Source organism: Brachyistius frenatus, unplaced genomic scaffold (genome assembly GCF_029030835.1).
Source record: "Brachyistius frenatus isolate BFR_SWC_R1_liver_20210118 unplaced genomic scaffold, ASM2903083v1 Contig_19, whole genome shotgun sequence".
NCBI classification, from domain to species: Eukaryota; Metazoa; Chordata; class Actinopteri; family Embiotocidae; genus Brachyistius; species Brachyistius frenatus.
This window is the reverse complement of record NW_027210618.1, coordinates 970,168-994,154: the sequence shown is the minus strand read 5'-3', so window position 1 is coordinate 994,154 and position 23,987 is coordinate 970,168. Positions and strand designations below refer to the sequence as shown.

Sequence of the window (23,987 nt, the reverse complement as noted above, 5' to 3'; positions counted from 1 at the left end):
AAATAAAACACTCGTAGGGAACACTGTACGTCTGGATTATGTTGCTGCTGTAGTAATTTTACAAATTCTAAGCCGAGCACCTCGGACATGGAGCCAATATCACTCCGGATCTCTGCTGGGATAATTAAGCAGTTGTGAGTACAAGTTACCAACTTAATATCCGCATGTCCCCTCGTCCTGAGCTGACACACAAGCTGCGAAAGAAACAGCAGCTTCCCTCAGATCACAATCAGATAATCTTCACATAATTAGGAGGCAGGATACAGCATGCTTCAGGGAAGGGTTTTAATTACACTCTGAAAACAGTCGTTACACAGGACCAACAGGAGAACACAGGAATATTATTGATCTCGGAGATATCTGTGCCCATTCAGGTCCCTCAGGGAGTGGCCGACACGTTGTTCTATACAGTACTTGACCAGGTGAAGCATGGAAATGGACGTTCTGCGGTGCATTTTTTTCAGCCGTACCAGTAGCAGCGTATGAAGATCACTCCGCAAATCAATGAGCAGCCATCCGTTTGAAAGTAGTCCTTCAGATAAAACCTGCATGCTTTCAGCAAACGTTACAGTACAGAAGAGCGGGGGACTGTTTGAAACACAGCACTTCAAGGTAGACAGGGTGGAAGAGGCTTTTGAGAAAAAAAACATCAAAGGGAAAGAGGGCACGCTAAAGACAGAGCAGAAAATGTGAATAGCCTGCAGGGAATCCATAAAACCAAACAATCAAGCACACGGGGATAAAAGCGTTTGAAACAAATGAACTTAAAATACTCTGAGGCTAAAATAATACATAAAAGATACATCCTTTTGACACTGAGGCTCCATTTAGATCCTTATTAAATTCTATACATCTGTGATTCATAAAATCATATTTTTTGTGTGTGTCATTATTAGCATATTAGTACATACATTATGTAATACAGTAGTGCTTGAAGTTGGCCCTTAGGTCCCAATGTTACCGTTATCAATTTACAAGTACACAGTTTACCAGTAGCTGCATTTTTAAATGTGCAAATCTTTGCCATTAGAGCTGAGAAACGTCATCTGCATTCAGTGCCCAGATTGATCTTGATTAGACCGTTTACAATTTATTTATTTTTTTACAGTTTTGTTACGGTGCTACAGGTTTGTACAGGTTTATTATTTTACATTAATAAATCGTACATTTCAATAACACACACAGCCCATCTATACATTTCTATCTGTGAGGATACAAACACACGTTTGTGAGGATTCACCGGTTGTCATTAAAGATCCCGTCAAGGACAGAAAACGGTTTAATTAGTGCTCCCTTAGGATAAATCTGTGACTGCCATCATTACTGGCTTCTGTAGAAATGTACAGTGCTCGCATCGACATTTTATGCAGATGTGCTAATTTGAAAGTTAGATCAGTTACTTGTGCAGTAAATATGAAGCTCGTGCCAGCAGCTAGTTAGCTTACCTTCGCATACAGACGGGAAACAGCTGCTGTTGGTAGGTGGAGCCAGGCCAGATGTTTCACTGAGTCCAGTCTCTGCTCTAACCAAAGTGTGCTGGCTGTGACTTCACATTTACCAAACAACACTGACACTGATCTCGGCAAAGAAGTGAATATGCACATTGCCCCCAAACTGTTGAACTCTCCCTGTCGATGCATTTGCTGACAACACTAATACTGAATCCTTAATCTAAGTTCCCAAATTCACCAATCGTCTGAAACACATTTTTTTGAATGGAGCCATGCTAAGTCGACTGTCACTGACCACTGGCAACCAGAGAAATTCTCACGGCCAAAGTTGCTGGCAGTGAAAATTGTGAATGAGCTGAATGCCGACGCTGCTGGCCCTTAAACACTAAAATCTATATCAAAGTGTCAAGTGTGAGTGACAAGGAAGAGGAACAGACTGGATACATTAACTACACAACGTTCCTCAGGGCTACTGGTCAAGAGGTCAAGAGGTCAAAAGCTATGACACATGAACCGTGGTAACATGACATATTCTAATCAGTTAAGGACAAGGGAAGGGTTTCTTTGTAACTGTGGCTTGTGTTGGATTTAAAACTTGGAGGAGTTAAAGGACAGACCGTTATACATGTCAGCTCTGAGCCTGGCCCACTCACTCATCCTCTGGATGGAGCTTTTCTCTCGAGTGAGGATGCGAGCGACCTTGTTCAGCTTCTCCTCGTTCCTCTCGAGGTAGTGGATGCCCTCAGCCTGCAGCTGGTTCAGTTTCTCGTGGCGGCTCTCGTGCATGGCGATGTCCTCGCTCATGTAAGGGTTGAAGCGGAAGTAAGAGTCTGGAGGGAGGAAGGCGTCGAGCATGGCGTGAACCTCTGGAGGGAGGAGGAGAGGTGAGAGTGAGGCCGCACAAGAAACAAAAAAAATTAAACACACATTTAACTTCCCAATGGTCCCAATATGTATAAACATTCACAGACTGCTGCACAGTTATACCGAGTGAAAACGTCTGGCTTGTCTGTCAGGGCTGTTTTCATCTGTCTTGCATGAGCGGTTTAAAAATCAACAACACACAAATGCACACAAACAGGCAGCGGGTAAGAAAACAGTGTAAATACCTGTATGTCTGAAGGATCCACAAAAGTGACGGGGATTTATTTTTTTCCCCTGTCTGTGTTCCCACCGCAGCTCAAACGTGGATACTAGTACAACTAGCTGCCTCCAAGGCAGCACAAAACTCTACAGGGAGTCATTTATCTCCAGCTTTATTAACTTTTCTTATTTTTCTTCACCAGTCAATGCACTGTGCTACATTATTGAATTCTGAAAAGTTCAAGTACGATAAGTGCAACTGCAAAAGTCCTAAACCAGACCAGTTTACTCACAGTAGAAAATGTCTGTGCATTAAATTAGTTTTTTTTTCTCCTTTTACAAACAACCCACACGTCAGTCATAAAGAAGTTTCTCCGATCGATCGACTGTGCAGTTGCATACTGTCAGCTGTCGGGTGCGAGCTATTACAAACGTTCATATTTTTCTTCCTCAGAAAGGGTTACAAGGTAAATCATTAAATGAATGATAAAACAGGCATTCACCATCTGCACCTATACAAAATAATAACTTCACAGGTCCGAGTCTTGGCTCTTCACCAGCTCGCTTCTTGGGGGGGGGGCAATTCAGTTTACAGTGATCAGGAAAGCCATCTTCCCTGTGCTGGCTTCTTTTATCTTTTATCAGCATTGCCAGGTATCGAAACCCGTCTAAACCCACAAAGACTCCAGGGTGATTGTATTTCTGTCACTAAAGTCTTTGCGGCGCCTCAGAAAACATCCATGGGTTCACCAAACAGATTGGAAATGGCTATGAGCCAGCATCTATTATGCAGGCTCCAGGACACTCTTCGCATCCTGGTGTGCGAGCAAACACGTTACATGCACAGCATTTCAGTACCTTCACAAGGATTTTCTCATAGTTTGGGAGTGCACAGCTGTCCCATGAAAGAACTGATCCAGGGTCAGTTTTGCAAATTATATTTTAAATACATTTAAAGAGTAACGTTACATCCGGCTCAAACACAGTGTTTCACTGCCCGCTTGGTTGGAAGCTTCAGGCCTGATTCATAAGGAGCTATGTTTACATCTAAGACCCCATTAGACCCCAGCCTTATCTGTCCACAACAACAAACCCAGCTCCACTGATATACCCAAGACAAAGTAGAAGGCTTGAGAACATTGAGCTTTTGAAAAAAAGAAAGAAAAAAAGAAAAGAAAACTGTGACAAACACTCCTGCTAATCTGCTGTTTCTAAATAACAAAGCCCGCTGGAGAGCTGCGGAGGGATTAATCCCAAATACGGGAGGAACAAGTGCACAGAAGCATCTAGGTCACACACTGCACCACAGCAGCAACAGGGAGGGGACCGAGCCAAATTTAGTCACAGCAGAAGTGCCCATGTCTAGAGGTGATAAAGAGAAGAGGTTTCCACAACAGGGGCCACAATGGGACGTATCCAGAACAAAGTCAGCTCGCAGTGCGCCGTTTTCTACAATGGTGACATCAAACCTCAAATCCCTCCCTCAGAAATGATACAGATACAGGGTCTGATGACACATGATGATTATAGTGTGCTTCAATTCAATCTTCAGTTGTAGACAAAATAATGCTAAACGTGCCTAAATCAACATGGCAATCAAAAGCAGTTAGGCTGTGTACAACCTTTTTTTTTTATAATCATTCATTCATCCATCCATCCAGTTTGTCAGCGTTCGGTATGTGATGTCGTGATTTTTTGGGGACCACGACATATTAGGTATTCAGCATTTTCGACCTATTAAGGGAAAAAGTAACATCATGGTCTTGTGATTGTGATTAATGTCAATTAATTAATTGTGGGAATGTGATTAAAGGAACTCTCCAGATATCTATTATTGGACTTTCACCATAAAGTAAGCGAACTGACATGAGACACATAACAAATCAAAATCGAAGCAGTTTTGATTATCAATTTGTCTCCAATCCAAAATAATTTTTTTACAGTAATTTTTTTTTATCAGACTTTATTTAACCTACTTTTATGCTTGGATCAGACGACACGATATGTTTGTCTTTCACAACGGTAACTATGTCAGATGAGGCAATTAAAAAGTGCCATAATATCTTGCCGTGTCTTTGTTGGGAGACTGGCAACACACAAGTATGACCCGGACTAATCATCACATTTGTGCATGAATTGTCGTCAGGGAGGAGGGTCAAGAAGTTGTCAATCATGGCTTCAGAGGCACGATGTGCGATGCTCGTGGTCTTCACACCATGTTTACAAATGCACGGCAACAGCACTTTGTAATCCCATTGGTCGACATCAAGGAACACATTGTAGGATTTTGTCGCACTAGGCAGGTAAATACAAAACATTTCTGACATGCTCGACTTTTCGTTGGTGTGTCATGCATGATCCTAGATGCCGCATTGCTCGGCAATAGAGCCACAGAAGACATTATTCAAACGTTTTCACGGGGTGAATTGAAACAACCAATGAGTAAACTGACCATAAAGTGTAAAATTTGTGGAATGTTCCTTTAAATCACCTGAGGTGAATTTATATCATTTTGTGTAGCGATTGTAGAGCGACTCTTTCTGTAGCATGCTGAAGTGTCACTTACCCTCAGTGTCTGTGGCACTGCTGATCACATTGGTGAGTTTAGTTTTGAGGCTCGTATATGAGGTGCTGTTCTTGCCAGGAGTTTCGTAGCGGCCCGTACCGAGGGAGACCACACACTCCAAGGGCGTGTTAGGCCACAAACACTTACACTCATGGACAGCGAGTGCTGTTGGGTTGTTAATCAGCAGACCTCCATCCTGTGCACAAAACAGAAGAAAGTGCTACGTTAGAGGCCCCGTTTACAGGCTGTGAATGGTGTTTTATGCCAAGACCACAGTCGGCGAAACCAATTAATTGGCGTTGGAAACCCAAAAACCTTTCATGGATTTTAACAGTCAATAGATGAGATTTTTGAAGAACTTCAGACAAAATGAAAAGAACAAATCAATGCACTGTTCCAGAGCTGCTTGTAAGTCTACAAAGCACAGAGCTAAATTGTTGTGTATTTCTTTTCTCCCCCATTTCCCCTTCTCTCATAGTTTCACTCAGACTAGCTTTGATATCGAACAACCACCCAGGAGTGCTTTTGCTTTGGATCCATATTGTACCCAAGGCAGTGGGGGAGTAACTGGAGAGGCTGAGGGGAACGTTGAATAGGCATGAGGCTGAGGGGCCGCAGGGCTGCGGGCTGGCAGCGGGATCAAACACACAGGGGCCAGTCCTCATTAAGGAGGCCAGGCTGGTGGGGGGGTGGGGGGGCTGCAGGGCCCCGAGCGTCAAGGGACACACTACAGGGAAGAGTGCTTGTTTTTGTGACTGTGTGTGTGTGTGTTTGATCGAGAGCTCATGCTTGCTTAGAGTCAATGCGTATAATAACGTGGGTGTCTCCGACAGTGTATGTAACATGGGTTCACACACACTGAGCCTTGGGGAGGGGAGGGGAGGGGAGGGGACTTCTCATCTTTCCAGCCCTGTTGCAGCCTAGCGACAATTCTGTACAATTCTGCGAGAGCGCAGAGTGTGATGGGCAACATGAGCGCTGCTACCGAGTGCAAAGGTCCGCTCATCATCTTGGGAGCTGGACTGAGAAATTGTATCGTCCTTCCGAAGACCAAGAAAATAAAATTGCAAATGACATCGGCTATTATAGTTAGACTGGGGGCACTGCATCAAGTAATAGCTCCCATGAAAGCCGATGCTTTGTGAAAGACGTATATACATATACATATATATATATATATATATACACACACACACACAGTGGTTCTCTATGAAGCAAACTAAGAGTGACATTGAGACATTACAGGGAATTTAGCAAACCGGTCCAGTAGAGACAGCAGCCGTAAAACAAGACTCAGCTTCTGCAGACGAACTTGCAACGCTGTAAAGACTGACTTCATCACAACTATTACCATGCTAACATCCTCACGATTACAAAGCTAACTGCTTCGATATAGCAGGTATAATGTTTGCAGCCCATGTATAATCCATTCATTCTATTTCATTCAATCTGCGAAACAAAAGCAACCACAGCAACAGAAAAAAACGAGTACGTTTTTTTGCTTTAAGTACATGTCAAAATGGAAAATGTGTGTTTTCATCTAATGTTGGCTACGCTAATAAACAAATAAGCAAACAAAAACAAAAAAACAAGGCAGTTCTGTTTTTCTGTTTTGTGTAAAGTGACCACTGCATACATGTCACGGGAGCACGGAGAGAGAAAAAACTGAATAGAACAAAATATTTGAATGATTTTTGAGTAGAATTAGTGTTTATAACATGTGGTTCAACAGTGAAGACTAACATCCAGGAGCTCGTAGAGGCATATCCCGAAATGGGCTGCTGCTAGGCTGTTATAATGATTCAACTACAGAAATAACCTAAAAACAGTATCAGTGATTGTCTGTACCAATTTGTGTCCCAATCCAGCCAGTAAATATTGAAATAATTGACTTGGATATGCTGTTGGTGCAACATGAGATGCTTTGGGCATCACAATTCATCCTTTGGGCCCCATGGAGGGCTGAACCACATTTCATGGCGATACATCAAATAGTTGAGATACTTCATGATGAACCAGCAATACCAACATCTGCTGGTGCAAGAGGAAAAGGTCAAGCAATGTCAATGAAGTGATCGACAGACACTGGCATTCAGTGAGCAGCTTGCACAGCTAAAAATGAATAAAGGTGAGAAATGACCAAGTCAAATGTCTCCAGTGCTTCTGAGTCACACTTTCTGATTGAGAAACTCCCTATGAGTTGAAAGAAGTAATCTGTTATGATAACGTACTGTATGAATCGTTTATGAGTCAACCTTAGAGTTAACTATTAAGATCATTTTCTATGCGGGCCGGAGCCTCAGAGAGCACCCATCTAACTGGCTGAGAGGCAAGTCGCACAGCCTGGAAGAACTGCTGAGGTAGCCGTTGGTCCAAAGCCCATCATTGTGCACCAGTAGGGTGTCTGACAGACCAAGAAATTAATCAGAGAAAAAAAAGGGGGGAGGGATGCCTGAATTGGATGTGCTTCTAATGGAGACTTAGAGGGACTCGCTGCAGCGGGCACCAGACAAACCCAGCTGGAAACAAAACAACTAAGCAGTTTTCTTATCACTCACTGAGAGGCTCCATTTTCTCAACTCGGTGGCAATTATGTCAACAATCCGCGTCCAGTTATGGGCTCTTTGTGCTGATAGCTGGGGTTTCACAGGCCCAGTGGCCGGCCCTGCACGCAGTGCCAAGGCATGTGACATTAGAGGCCAATTGCGAGTTGGTCTTGTAAACTAGCAGCTGAATGCTACAACTTGTCTCCATTATAGTGCACCTGCTTGGGCAGTTCAGAGCTGGTGAATATAGATGACGCCTTTAAAGAAAGCCTGATTTCTGAGAGTGAACAAGATCTGCAGTGGAAGACTGCCAAGTTTTCTTTGTGTGTTGATTTTTCAAAGAATAAATAATTTCGAAGATCATTTTAAACCGTCATATTTGTCCACAGGTGCCATGAACAAACAAGCCTCCTTGACTGCGACGGCACCGGGCTCAACATACTGTGAGAACACTTTGGCAGATGCTGAAGCTGCACTGGAATTACCCCGGCTACTTTTCCAATGAGATATCCATACTTGGCCCCCTGCCACATTCTCACACAAGGGCTTCTTGAGGCCACGGCAAATTTGGATGAGGAGTTAAGTTAGAAACAATAATCGACTTAGGACAAACTGCAAATAAGCTTTGCATACAGAACGGCCAAACCCAAGCTGTCCGTCAAACATGCAGCATGAGGCGAAGCAAAGGTCACTTCCATTTATGAGGATTTAGCGCTGTAATGCTGCTCATACTTGAAGGCACTCAATCTCGCTGAGTAAAGTGATGCCATTTGTCCACAGATAAATGTTTCACAGAGGGTACAGCCCTGTCAGTTGCAACCATCTGACCGAGGTTTAACCCTTATGAGGTGAAGCTTCCATCAGATGGGGAGGAATGCCAACTTTGAATTCTGGCTTCCTGAAAGGCTAAATGATTTCCTCTGACAGTGTTTCTCGATTCCGGTAAAACCGGTTAGTTAATACTCCAGAGGATCAGAGCTCGTTCCTGCCTCGCCTTTGCCCTTCAGGGTGCAACGGCTAATTACCAAATCAGCTCATTTTCCCATACGCAAACAAAGCAAGTTTTCAACTAATTAGGACTCCTTCACCTTTGAGACCGTTTCACGCTGTTTCAGATATTCAATCAGAATATGGCTTTGAATATGGCTTTGAAAAGACGCGTATCTTTCCATGTAGTCTGAAATACAGCTACTCTGAAGATATGAGCTGTGATAAATAAACAGAATTACAGCATGCAAGATGTTCATACACTGCTGTTTGACATTTCTCCAGCGTCCCTAACTTTTAGGAGCTTATCTTCATTGTGCCCGTTTAAGCTGTGTTAGAGGGGGAGAGCTGATTTGAATAAGAGAGAGGTGCTATCGTCGGGATCAGTAAAAGTCATTTCACGCCCCAATGTATGTCAGCTCCCATTAGCTGGGACAGCAAACTTCCTCCTCTTCATTCAGCCTGTGTGCCTCTGCGTTTCTCTCCCTCTCTAACCGATGGGTAAACTTCAATGCTCGTTTGTGCTGGGGGTCATTATTAACGGGCACAACACAGAGGAGAAGAGGGCGCCTGCTTAAATCTAAATGAGGTGAGCCTTTCGGCATATAGCTGGTGAAGCACTCGCATCGCAGCTCCAATGAGTAGTTGCAGTCATTACGCTTTCTTCTCTGGTAGGGCTGGACTGAGGGGCTGTCATAATTTATTATGAAGCTCTGCCAATGAGCAAATGATTAATTAGGGAAGCATTACATAAGTTGTGGACATCTGATTATGTTTGACACAATAACCAGACTGTTTTCCAGAGATGGACGTACAATTGATAAGTAGATAATTAGGCTGCAATTAAAAAAAAAAGACTGTGGTGTACTCTTGATACTTTGCATAAATCTTGAAAATCAATGCATGCTGTTTTGTAATCAGAAAAATAAATCTGCTCATTGAGGAAAATGAATTACCTAAATGGCATCCAAACTACATAGAAGGTCCCATTGTTATCAGCAAGGATGAGAATGAGAACGATGTGAGCGCCACTCTTAAGTGCCGACCAGGTCAAGTCAGAGGTCTTCATGCCCTATTATGCGATTACGAGGACAAGTCCTCCACTTGGCCTTGCTCTATGGACCCCAAAGGTCACATCGAGGTTCAGATCATCTTCCCAGGCTATCAGGAGAAGAGGGCCGCATCTGTAAGAGTGCCAGCTTTGCCCAGGGGCAGGCAAAGCAATTCAGATATACTGGGGACATTTACCTTTTCCCACACAGTCTGTGAATACATGACCACACAATTGAAACAATGAATCATCCCTGCCAGCTGTAGCCACTGTGAGCACACCCCTCATTCATATTTACTCGGTCTACAGTCCCTTGAGGCTGTATGTACATATTTGACAACTTCGTATTAAAAAAGATAATTTCATATCTCATCCACTGGCCAATTTAAACCTAATTGCCCTGCTGCTCTGCTCAGGAGAGGTGACTGAACGCTCACTTGCATACCAATACATCATAATACAAGGTTTAGAGCTGTTATTTATTCCAAGGAATCCCATCTGGAGGCACTGCAGTAAAAAGTCTGATAAATGTGATGCACTGTGAGAAGAAGGCACGGGGGACAAAGACGGAGGAAGATTTGGGAAAAGCTTTTCACACAGCAGTCAGTCAACATAATCAGTGGACCAACCTAATCCCCCCCAAAAACAAGTGTGCCAGTGCAATCAGGTGTTTGTGCATGAGTGAAAACATATGTGTGCAAGAGAACAAAGAGAGGAGTTAATTGAGAAACCAGAGGTAATGTGACAATGTGGGTGAATCCGTGTGTGTGTGTGTGTGTGTGAGGTTATACTCAAGGGACAATCATCCCGAGTCTGTCTCGGAAGAGGAAGCTGTCTGCAGCCGGGTTAAAATGTCTGAGCTTCTTCCTCCAACAGCCTGCAGGCCGAGTGCTCAGCGCTTAACACGGGAGGAGAGAGCTGGGATGAGAAAGTGGCTAAAAGCTCAGATTGATCCTCAGTGTCGCCTCCCTGAATCTACCACATCTCCTCTGCCTCATCCGAGTAAGCATTGTGGTGCTGAGTGTGTAATTTATGAACAATATCTTCACATCCGGGGGACTTCGAAGAAGAAAGAAAAAAGAAGGGAAAGAAGTGATCCAAAAGATTTTGATTCTTTGAGATATATTTTTGGAATGTGTGAAATTCTCCGCCCAATTTGCCAAATTTAATGTCTTCTTAAACTAATTCATGACTCTTTCCCTCACTTACTAGTGAAAAAAAAAAGTGTGGAGAGTTGGTTTGACTCTAGTCTAGTGTATTTGTGGCTGTGTGAAGTCTCTCTACAGCACACGGTGCCATGTTGGGGATCTCAAGAAGTCGCACCGGAGGTGGTGGCCCACAAGTCCCATGTTTCCCATCAAATGCTGGCAGGGGTGGGCGCAAAACAAGCTCCCATTCCTCCCCATCGCCTCAGGAGACGCCATGGCAACTAGGCGGAAAAAATCGGGTCCTCCTCGCGATTCCACGCATGCCCTGGCATCCACAGTGAAACGTCTGAAGTCTCCTACGTCAGTGTTCTTTAGAGTCGAGATAAACAGGAAAGCTTTAAGGTGGAACATGCGCCGCCTCCCTCCCTTCATCTCCTCTATTTTTTTCCGCTCTTTTTCCCTTGTTCTTCCTCACTAAGGCATCCTCTCCATGGTCATGGTAGCAAGTGGGAGGCTTTGATAATGCCATGGCGGCTATGCTTCAAAGGTCTTGCTCCGAGTTACAATTTCCCCAACGTTACTAGTCCTGATCTGCAGTTGCAACTCCATCACATTTCCACTGCAGCCTGCAGAATCATAGAAACATCTATGAACAATCAACTTTCTTCAAACGCTGCTTGAGAATTCCGGCATTCGTTCAGCACATGGCGCGGCAACTCTTGTGCTCGCCGGACAAAAGGGGGATTGTTTGGGGCTGGAATTAAGTGGAAAAAGTCTGTGGGCGTTTGTGGAAAAGAGCAAGATGACTCTCTCTCCAGGGAATCCTGACATCATACAGATAGCATCTTATGCTTGCAATCGTTTTCAAGTAGCCAGTCAATAAAGTCTTCAGACTGGGTGGCATTTTGAGGATGACCAAACAGTCACGTGGGATTGAAAGTGCCTGAAGGCTGCATGAAACTTTATTTAAAAAAACGTATTATAAATGCTGTTCTTTGACTTTATGCTAGATTTAATTGGTATAATCGTAGTTAAAAACTATTCAAATGTATATCTTTTGCCCTCATTTTAATCAGTTTCAGCAAATTGTAGTTTGTTTTATGACTAAAAACTGAAACAAGTCGGACTTCTTGTTTTGAAATCAGCATTTCTTTATAAATACAATTTTTCACACGCTGGACTTGCATACAATGGATGTTTCTGTAAGCTTTGATTAAATCAATTTGATCATTTTCTGTCAATTCTATTGTTCAACATCTATTTGGAATTTGGTGAAATTCAAGTCATTAATGTCGCTCCTGACTTGAACAGAGAAAATCTTGCCTCAGGAATCACAAAAAATATACAAGTTTGGAGGCTGATATTTGTGTTCTAATGTTCAAAAGTCTGCATTGTTTGGAAACGCAGAATATAGCAAAACAAATCATTGTAGAATATATTGTAGATGTGGTAAATACAAGTAAAAACAGTCCAAAAAGTAAAAGGGATTAAAAACGGGAACAAATGAGTTTCCAGTCAAAGCTAAAATGCAACTTTGAAATATTCTCTTCAGATTTATTAGCCAAAAAAGAAAGAAAAAAAAGAAAGACTTGTTACCGAATCAATCAAGCTCTTTTTCTAATTTTATTCAGCTTTTTATTTGAAAGTTCCTCTTGACAGAAATTACATGAAAATAAAGGACTTGTAACTGATTTCACGTCAGACTTGTTAAATACATTAAACTACCGATGCCGTCTCATCTTCTCACAGTATGAGGTTTCCTGCTGGCGGCTGACTAAGAGTTTAGAAAAACACTTCCATAATTAGATTGTCTGTCTTCTCACATGCACATGCAGCTCTCAAACACTTGTGTGTGATGAGGGAAGCATTGTATCGGGCTAATTTATGCATCTCAAAGTGGAGGGAGAGCTGCTAGACGGCATGCGGAGGAAATCTCGCACCGCAGGTGGGTTTTCATCAACCAGTCTCTTTCATTCTCTCCCCTTACACTTCCTCAGTCACCTACACAACTAACACTGCTTCCAATTAAGAGTGCCAAGCTTGCCAACACGGAATATTGCCTTTGATGTAAACACATGCTCATCCACGTGTGCTGGGTCTACGTTGAGTCTGCGCTCTCCATCTGTGTTTTGAATGTCAATTGAAGGAGATAATGACATCTGGATGTGGCAGGTCAAACACAAGACACATCAAGTGAATACTCAAACAGGAGTGTCTGTGCTCTATATGCTCTTTTTCTGAACTCCTTTATTATTATTATTATTTTGAAGAAAATAAAGTTTGCTGTTGCTTGTTTTTTGCAGATTCTGCCGTGTCTTTACTCGTGTGGTTTCTTACTTCTCGTGTGCTTCCTGCCTGAGGCCTTATTTAAAAGGTAAACAGAGTAGCCATACATATTGATCAGTAAAATGCTAGAGTGGACTGGTGGTTTGTTATGTCTCTGATGGCTAATGCGTACCTGTTTAGTGGAGATGGATTTCAGTGTGTCTCGTGCCGACTTTACCCCCCACTCTCCTCTCAAAATGTAGCTGACTGGAAATAAACACTGACAAGAAGGAAATGGCATTCCCCTCTCTTGCCTGCTGTGCTGAGAATTTTTCTCATTAGGCTGCTCAAAATCCTTCCAACTCTCCGGCATCAACACCGACTGAACAGGGCATTTTAATCCATTTATTTCATCAATAAACCCTGTAGTAATGTAGCAGAGGACTGCAGTTAGGTTGTGATAAAATGTGTAAATATGTTGTGTGGATGTGAGGACAAAATAATCCTTCACAGGAACAATTAACATCAAATTTCAGTGCAGTCCCAGTGGCCAAGCAAAGGTCCTCCAACAGGGCAAACTGCACACACTAAGGATCAGTGATGACTGGTGCCTTAATGTGTCCATTATGTTGTAAGTGTTTGGCATATAAAAATCTTATTCAATAGAAATAATGCTGGGATGAGGACTAGAACAACCTTGCTGGAGAAAATCTTGTGTTTTCTACAGAAGTAAATTATTTTTTTTAAACCAGCCAAACTATATTGCTTGGATCCATGTTGAGCCAGTGAACTGCCTAAATGTGTGCTGATTGGAGAGACGATTCAAGAGTTAAATATGCACCAGTGGATGGTTTAGGGAGTTGATTATTTGCTGTGTAATTTTGATCAGGTAAAGGTTGCGGAGGTACGGCTCATATCCTGATTCTGTGTATTAGAAATCAAATCCACTTCTGTTTCATGGTGTGAAGTATCACAACTCTGTTGAATATGCATAAGAGAGAGATCCCCAGACACACCCTCCGAATATGAAACAGATTCATACTCAGTACTTAGTATGGAGAAGGACATTTTCAATTGACAATATGTGAGATGGCAGCTGAAGGTCAGAAATTCCCTTCCCTATAATTATAACTTTGCTTCTTCACCCAAAGAATTAAAAAAAAATTGATTTTGGGGACATGTTGAGGCTTGTTGAAACATCATAATCTTATAAGTCAAAATCAAGAGGGTTTTTTTTTTATTTATTGTGGCCCTTAAGAGGTTTGTGGACTGACATTTCGTAATGTGCCAGGTTTGGAAAAAAGAGTTTTGAGTGTTGCCAATGAAAAGAGCCTGTAAAACAACAGCTTTGATTAGGTTCTGTGACTCTGACAGTTTTTCAGTAATGATGGCAATTTTTGGAGCTTCAGTACAAGCGTCTATCATCCTAAATAAAAAGCTAAAAGCTTACAATCTAAATGTAGAATGTAAAACCTCCGTGTCACTTTACTTCTTCTGTATCAAAAACTGACAGGAGATAAACTTTATGATTTAATCAAGAAGTACACCCTGACCTCTCTGACCCTGCTGTTACTGCTGTGAACTGGACTGACCTGGTGGAGGTCACTCCCCAAGGTGAACTCCTGGAAATAGCCAGGCGCTGCTGACGTGGCACGGATGGCCTGCCAGATCTGGTGATGGCAGCCCCCCAGGTAGTGTGAGCGCATCCCGGGCAGCAGGTTGTAGTTCCTGAACACGAAGGCCTTCAGAGGAGTGCCCCGGTTCACAATAGTGCTCACAGCTGCCACCTACGGGTAAGAGAAGCAACACACAGGGTGACTTCCTTTCTTCTTTGTCAGTATGAGGTAGCATTTTACAACCAAACAGATGGAAACTATAGGTATAAAATCTACGTCGATATTCTGACAGGTCAGTTTAACATAATCGTTGAGCCTGTCTCTTCCTATCATTGTGAAGCAGAATTCACCAAGCGTTGGATTGTTCACCCACTAATAGGGGCTGTGAGCTAGGTTTAGACAGGTTAGCTGACTTTTGCAAACACACTGTCTCATATGGCTTTAGAGTGTCTTTTCCATTCAGCTGTCTTGTAGAAAAATGCAAGAGAAACAGAAAGAGGCATTCTGTGAAACATCCTGGTAAACCAGGTGAGGCGAGGACTCGCTGGTCAGCACCAGAACAGAATCAGAGGGGAGAACGAGTCTGATCATCTTCTAAAGCTCACCTTAGGGCATTCAGGGTTCCTTGAAGTCTCTACCAGGAGGTGAGAGCCCATTTTCTCTCTGTGGAGTAGCAGAAATGTGATGTTATTTTCTGCTTTGGTGAATTTTGATTTCACTCTGAAGCAGCTAAAAATACTCCGACCCACACATCAGTTAGAAGGGCCGTAAAATCATTTTGGGATTATTTTTAAAGGGCTATTCTTTTGTTACAAGGTTTTTAGGCCATGTACACCAATCTATGTGAACTTTATAGGACTGATAATCATATTCAAAGATGCCTTTTTACACTAATATTTTTCTATCCAGGCACTGGTTTAAAGTCATTTCCATAAAACCTAATAATGAATTTATAATCCTGTGAAACTTCTAATTTGTTTGAGTTTATGGTTCACTTACTGTTGCACGGCAATGGAGTAAAATATAAACATGTTATTGTTTTAGTTAACTCTGTTTATTTTCCTCCAGCAATAAAAACGGTCTACAATTCTCGGCTGATGAGGTAGAAGGACAATCAAAATAAAGGCATTCTGTTTTTTTGCCACGCCACTTTCATTGCATTTTAAAATGACTTCAGTTCATCTCAATACAATAACCCCCCCATCGTTATCAATAACAGTGTGACTGACTTGAGGATGTTCTCCCAGGCCTCGCTGTCATAGAAAGCGTGGCTCCAGCCCATCTTCACGGTGCCAACAATCACGTTCTGCTTGAAAACATCTGAGCCCAACTTCCGGTACAGATCATCACACTCGTTCAAAGGGATTTGGAACACGCCTAGCATGAATCCCAGAACAGCACCTGAGGTAGAAAAAAACCCCAGAAACATTCAAAGAAGGAATGTGACTGAGATATTTGGCTAAATGTACAACACAAAAACATCCTGTTTTAAACAGGAAGTTGGAGAGCTTCAGTCATTCATTTGGGAATGTAACAAGGTTGTCTGAGCTGGTAACAAAGCAGCAAACAGGTGAAGTACAGCTTGTTGTTGTCTTTAAGACCACTTGAGACGTGCCACTTATAGGACAGGAATAAAACAGCCTGAAGGAGTTTGTTTAGAGTAAAATTGCCCTTCATAGGAAAGGCACGAGGTTACCATGGTCCTGCGACTACAGCAAAAGATTTATGACCAGTATAACATCTAGTTTCTCTCCATGATTAAGGATCATGATTAACAAGGCACAACAGAGCTGTGAGGACAGACCCCAGATCTACCTGAATAATGTGAGTAATGAAACTGACCAGATGTGGCCCAGACAGGTCTTAAATGTGTGAATACCGTTTGACGTAGCCGCCAGATTACATTAGAATTTGACAACATTCACAAGATCTGAAAATAAAGCACCTCCAACTGGTGGGGATTAAGACCGAGAGAACAGAGAGAACTCTGGGTAAATGGAAACTTCTGGTAAAGATTTAAGTCCAAGGTGCTCTTCAAATAAAATGCAGTTTTTCAATCTGCTGAAAAATGGAAACAGAAAAGCAGCTGATGGAGAAGAGAAGTTTGAGGATGGTCCACAGCTCCCCCTTGTGGTGATGTTACATATCAGGGGAGAGTATGAATCCAGCTATCTAGATTTATACCTTATTTAGGAATCCATCAATTGCTGAAACCAAATATGGTGAAAATAGTATTGTAATTTGAGAATACTTCTTTTGACCAAACTTGAGTGAAAAAGAGCAGGATTAACAGGAATGCTGCTGCTGGGGAAATTGAGGTCAAAACAAGAGCAGGGCAACAAATGGGTCAGTGAGTGATCTGTGCCGCTAGTCCAGCCTTTACTCTGCTCAGTGTAGCTCTCTGCTCTGATAATCCACATACATGCCTTTGTACATATGTTCAGAAGTAGGGCAGGGGGATGACGTACCTGTGCTGACACCACATATATAATCAAATAGTTTGTAAATGGGTTTTCCGGTCAGAGCCTCCAGCTTGTGTAAAGTCTGAAGAGCAACAAGTCCCCTGAAAGTAAAGTCAGACATACACATTGGCAAACATATAAGACATTGGAAACTGAATGTTTGACTGTCTCAAGAATACATTTACTTAAAGAGAAATGTTAGCAACGTGAGAGGTGCTGTGGTAACAGTACAAACCTTGTTAAGCATCTGAAATTTAATCACAATACTGACTACGATGATGTCATATCGTGGCGGACTGAGGAAGACAGCATGCTGACAGAGTCCTTTTGGATGTAGCCTGGAAATGTCCAGGTACGGCTAGAAAGAGTGTTTGTCACTATGGCAACGTTTATCACTGTCCCTGACTGTGGGAAAGTGACTGAAGTCTGTCCAAGCTCCAGTTTTTGTGTTGATAGTCAAACAACAGGAGTTCCCCGCTATTCTTAAAACGACGGAACGATGTTTCCTTTAAATTGATACAGATGAATATTCCTGCTAAATAAATAATATGGTCATAAAAAAAAAGCAATTTGATAAATACATAATAAATAGCTACAAAAAGATCAGAGCAGCTACTTTAATTTAGCTTAGACTGAGGATTTGTGTCCTTTGGATCACCTTTTATCAATTCAGTAAAACATTACTGTTATTATATTCTTCAGTCCTGATGACTGTTTCACTGCCATGACTCTGTAAATTGCAATACCAATTTTAAAGATGTTCTCTATAAGCAATAAACCTCACCTACTAAATGTGCCTACAAGCAGTCAATAATGCCTGACAGGTTTTGCATCACAAAAGGTTTTGATTGTGCATCAGGCCAGATTGGACGTGGTCGGCTCTATGATGATGAATGAAGCAAGATTTTCTATTGATAGGTTTGACTTGGATCCTTAACTTCCTCACTCCCGCTGTAAACACAGGAGAGGTCTATGTGTTGAGCTACATGATGGTCAGTTGACAGTGCTAAATAATAACATTTAGCATACAATGCAAAAGTGATAAAAAATTTTTTTTTTAAAAACAGGGCATTGTAGCTCAATCAATCTGTGCCATGTCTAATTGTATTTTTTGTTGATGATTCATCAGCAGTAGAAATACTTTTAAGATTCCTCAGAAATTAAATGGGTACAGTCTGCTCATTATTTCCCTTTTCAGGGGAGACTCTGCCTAAGCCTTGCAGAAATGGCTTTTAAAGGGAAAGGTGGTGTTGCCTCACAAAAAGGAATGACTGTGATGTCAAACTCATTAAATCTACAGAGCTGACTTGCTGTGCTCTGCATTACCTTTGCGGGGAGAGAACTATTATAACAGTGATTGTGATGCAGCAGGAGCAGCAGAGTCTGTCATGGAACTGTCACAGGTTATAGAGGAAGAAGAGAACAGGGATGTACGAGAGTGTCTGATGCACTACTTGAATGGCTAAACATGATGGGTTTTTTTCTTTCCTGCCATGTGCATTGTAGATATATTGTAAATTTGACTGAACATTAATATTTTGTCCGATTTTTCCACATTTTTGCTGCATTATTTTTTTGTTATTTTTTGATAAATGAAATGGTAAAGCTCTTAAAATAAAAAAAAACCTCAATGAGAATGAATGTGTAAGAAGTTGGAAAATAGCTTCTTTAAAAAACAAATGTGCACAGACATTTGTTTTAGGTTAGGGGTTCTTTCCATAATGTTGTCAGACAATCATATTAAGAAACTGGGCCTGTCAGCGGCAAAAACAAGCAGTTTAAGTGGACATATACTGGCGGGGCGCAATTGCTCCAAAGTGTTACCTTATAGCCTGTTTTAGCTGCCGCTCAGTACTGGACCTATTTCAAAAATTGTTGTCCCTAGTAGTCACTCGGTCCAGGTTGAAAAATACCAAAGTTTCCCTTCAAGTTAATAGAAGCAGTGTATGGCTTACAGCTGAATTCCCATTCACTGTATATTGTTTTCAAGACAATTGACATGGCCTCGGCTACAGGAAATCCTACTAACGTCACTGACATCAGTGACTCCTATCTTATAGTAAAGACAAAGAAGAGCTGAACTTGTACCTTAAACCTCCTCCATCGATGGACAAGATCCGAATGCCTCGGCCTTTGACAGGTTCATGATGGCCCACTAGAGCGAGAGATTCTCTGACTGCTGCCCTCAGGCCCGGGTCATTAGCCTGCTTCAGACGCAGGAGGCAAGGGATAATCTTCTCCTGAGGAACACATAAACATACCAAAGCAGTCAGCAGTGGAGATAAAACACCCGCTAAACCCACTGTGATGTGGGGCAACTAAATTTGGCCAGGTTGACCTGTACACAGCGGGGATGTGGAGGTGGGATAGAAAATAATGAGAACAGAGTTTTAGGTATAAAGTAGCCATCTAACATTTGCACAAGTTGTACACCATACATTTCCCTTGCTGTTGTCTTTACACGGTATTTGTCTTCGCTGTCAGTCATAATGCATAACTGCTATTCTGCTGCTTTTTTTCTGTCAACCTGCAGTTATACAAAACAAATGCTTCCTAAATGAGAGGTGAGGTCATCCTCCTCTGTCACTCCAAAACTGGCTGCACAGTGGCAAGATTTGCTGTTTCACATGTCATCATTTAATCAGACTGAGTTTAGCAAAGCATAGAAGGAGTGATCGATATGCAATGGGAAATTATTCATACCTTTATCATTCAAAAATAATGGGTGATGAATGTTGATGTGATCACAGCCCACCTTTAAAACTTTGGCTTTCAATGAAACATGATACCTAAAGGTGCTACAGACAGACTGAACAATGCGACTAATATAAATGTGACATGTCAGAGGACATTTTTTTTTCCTACGCCATGGCTGCATTGAGACCTAAATTCAAATCACTGAGTCACTACAAGTGTCCCCTTTCTTTTTGAAGCTATTTGCAAAGCTCTCAAAATTATTCAAACAACATGTCGAGCTCAAACTTATTTCGTTTTTCAGCCACAACAGTAGCTGTGGTTCAAAAAGCTCTATGTTAGTTCTGAAGAAATTTCTGACAGATAAGGCAGTGACATAAATAAATGCTGCAGTATGCTATCTGCACGTTGTCGCCTGGCTCTGGAATTAAAGGCCTAGCAGCTTGTAAACTGCTGCAGCTGACAAACTGACATTTTGCCTGCATGGGAAAATTCCCAAACACAAGCAAGATGCCACTATCTGTATTATTCACATGCTAATGCTTCAGCTACTAAACAATTGATACCAGATATGACATAATAATTTATATGTAAAAACATGCTGCTGTAAACATGGTGTGTAAACCCTGAGCTAGTTACCAGCAGGAGAGTTGATGCTCTCGACAATTTCAAACACTTTGCCTCAGGATGCTTACAATCTGTGGGGTAAAAAGATGAAGGAAATGGTAGTTTGTTTAGATTCCTCACCTTGACAGCAACAACGCGAGTTTCTGGAAACTCCAAGAGGTGGTAACTTAAGTCCTCCACCCTGTTGATATAGACCTTGACATCGGATGCCCTGTGGAGCGCGTGGACCAGAGCCCGGGTTCGATTGTCCACGCTCACCCTGGCAATAATCTAGCAGACAAACATACAAATGATGTGCAACCAATTAGCTGCGATCTTTGTTGTGTGGCTCATTTAACAAATAACTATCATTTCATACATGATATGACACAAAACTATTGAATTTTTTCATAATTGCTTTATTTTTTAAATTTTTTTTGCAACCATATAGATGAGAGAAAGGAGAACCATTTCACACGTGAAATTGTGGCAGTTTGTTTTAGTGGCAGCTTCGCTGAGGTAATTAATGTACTAATTAATTTTACTGTAATTTAAAAATAAATTTGGTTATGATAACATATTTATGAAGTTTCTGACCTGAAATTAAGAATAAACATGCACACTAGAACATACACACCAATTCACTGTGAATGGTGAATAATTCATTAACAGATTAGTGACAAATGTGACACTCGGTAATGAGTACACTTTTATAAAAATGCTATAATATACATGTTATATCATCTATCTATCGATTGTCTATACCCGCTTGATTTTGTAAAGGTTGGCAGGGGGTCTGGAGCCGATCTCAGCTGACGTTTGGGCAACAGTGGGGTTCTCTGCTCACCATTATGTTATATTATTTATTCATTTAAAAACATATCTATTTTGTGTTAATATGAACCTTCTGTATATCACAATAATCTCCTTATCATATCAGTCAAAGGACATACAGCAAGCGCGTCACCTCTTCTATCTGCTAATGTACATAATTATAGTTCTCTATTTTAAATGACTTATTCCAGTGGGCTTGATGTATGATTTGTTTATATGTTTACAACATAGAGACCTCAGTTAGCTTATAGAGCTCTGTGGCCCTCCAACTCCTCAAGGCTGTTATTTTTGAAAATAGATTCCCAGAACTCAAGGAGCACGTCAGCACCCTGCCAACAGACATATAGAGTAGCGAGAATCCTCAGTGTGTCGGTGTATGGCACCATAACATACCAGATTCTCAGAACTAACCGATGCGGGCATCATGTTTCGCTCATAAACAAGCATCATATCCCACATTGAATCTGGGTCTCTGCTAAAGACAAAATGTTTATATAAGGCAGAATGAAAGTGGAAAACCTTCTAAACCCAAAGGATACTCAAGGAACTGATTACCTGATTGGATTCATTTAAATTTTCCCACAAAAGGAAATATTTATGAAGAAAATATTGCTTTGTTGCACACTCACCTTTTCCCTTTGGAGAAGAAGTTTCTTGGCTTTCTCCTCTGCAGCCAACTGTTCATTACTGATTGTTGCCACGACCTGTTTCCCTGACATGTCCTCAGGCTTCTTCTCCTCCACTGTAGACCTTTTTGACTCCCCTGTCCTGAACTTAGGAACAAGGGGAACAATGTAGTTCCCTACAAATGCCTGGACAGTGGGAGCTGAATAGGACAGGTAATGTCCTAAACTCTTCTTAGATGAAGGTGGGGGTACTAGAGCAGCAGGGTTTGTTTTATCAGACACCAACGTGGGTTTTGAGGTTTGTTGATCCTGAGAGGGAGCAGAGGACTTTTCAACATTGTCCCCTTTCTTGTCCTGAGTCTTTGTACTGCTGCCAAAGTATGAGTTGATGTGATGGGCTAGGTAGGTGTATGTCTCATCCAGACTGCCTGAAAGGTTGCTGGGGTGGAAAAGTGCTGTGTTTTGTTTAGAAGTTGTGTTCTTGCTTTCAACGTCATTCAGTGAAGGTTGAAGCTCCTCTTGCTTCCGGGCACAAGAAGCTTTGACAGGCGGAACAACACGTCTCAGCTTTTTCTCCTTAAGTTCTCGTACAGTCGGGACTGTGGCAGCGACAGCCGCTTGGGTGGAACTGTGAGGATGAGTGAAGGTAGTGGCACTTCCATCAAATGTAGCAGCAGAAGTGGAAAGAGACGGACTGGCAGAGGATGAGGTAATTACAGGTTTGGGTGTAGTTGATGTCGGAGGGGGAGCAACATTTGGTGGAACAGGAGTAGAAGTGACCGCAGTCTCCTCAACACTGGCCTCAGCCTTTTCCTTCCCCTTTAGAGCTGTCAGTTTGAGTCGGGCAACTTTGGACAGGAGATCTGTATGTGTCCCACTTACAGCTTTAGAAACTGTGTCCAGTGTGCTCCTGACCCGAGACATGTGCTGGCTGAGACCTGCAGACCACCTTGAGGCTGAAGTGTTCAAATACAGGGTGCTGGTGTGGAGTCCACGCCGTTGTCGAACCTGGTGGGCTTTAAGGGCCCATCCCTTACGACCCCTGATCCTCAGGTGGAGGATGTGCGTCCAGCTGACACAACCAGCCTGGTTACAAACAGGTTGTTGCACATGAATCCTACAGTGAGAGGTACCACACAAGGGGGGTGATGCTGCTGACTTGTGAGCGTGTGTTTTCAAGGTAAGAAATGCTCTGCTTTTATTCACCCAGGTATTTGAAGCCCATCTGTGATTCATATTCTTCCACGGCACTACGGTCTAAGTCATCCAAAGAAATAATAGGTGCTATACTCCTTCTTTCTCTTTCATGGACCTGGTAACGAACAAAAACAAAATAAAGTACACATGTGAGAATGAATGAAAACTAGAAATGAAGAGAATGACTTTTTAAACATGACGTGAAGCAAATATAACTGATAAACTTCTGACACCAATATGACAAGACAGAGAGATGAACACTTTCTTAGCTGAGGATAAGACCGTACACCAGACAAGAACATGCCGCTGACTTTAATAGAGATAAATCACAGGTTATTACATTAATGTCCAACTCGTGTCACGTATGATGCCAACTATGAACAGCCGAACAACCTCGAGGCATTCTGGGAAGAACCGTTACTATCGCGACGCCACATTGCTGACACAGAGTGATCCTTAATGTGGCGTCTGACCATTATTCGGTTTTCTTCACAATAAAAAAAAACAAAAAACGTTTCCGTAACTGATCGTAGCTGAGAGGAAAACAAACCTAACTTCAGGGAAACGCAGCGTCAGCTCTTTGAATGAGCTACGAGCTAACAGAGCAGCGCAGCTAGCTAAACCGTTAGCGTTCACAACGGCCACAGAAAACATAATAACACATACCAGCCTTTATGTGTTGTCGATTCAACAAAACCCGGTGTCCTTCAATCCTTTTTTTTTTTTTTTTTTTATGAAGTCGCCATTCTTCGTTAACGTTAATACAAATGTATAACACCATATGTCGACGTGTTGTGTCATTCGACCAAACACTATTTCGAGAATGGCGTGCGGGGACAGTCGAAAAGAAAAACA

At 42.0% G+C, this 23,987-nt stretch overlaps 1 protein-coding gene across 1 annotated transcript; it reads right to left on the bottom strand.

The window, feature by feature from the left end:
• Positions 1 to 271: 271 nt before the first annotated feature.
• Positions 272 to 23,955, bottom strand: LOC138619042 (calcium-independent phospholipase A2-gamma-like). The gene is made up of 10 exons (XM_069695220.1): positions 23,799 to 23,955; positions 21,939 to 23,247; positions 20,617 to 20,766; positions 19,264 to 19,415; positions 17,182 to 17,276; positions 15,943 to 16,114; positions 15,319 to 15,376; positions 14,690 to 14,884; positions 5,101 to 5,296; positions 272 to 2,317 (listed from the first exon to the last, which is right to left on the bottom strand). Exons 2-10 carry the CDS (start codon positions 23,169 to 23,171, stop codon positions 2,040 to 2,042), a joined length of 2,529 nt encoding a protein of 842 aa, XP_069551321.1. The 5' UTR covers positions 23,172 to 23,247; positions 23,799 to 23,955; the 3' UTR covers positions 272 to 2,039.
• Positions 23,956 to 23,987: the final 32 nt, after the last annotated feature.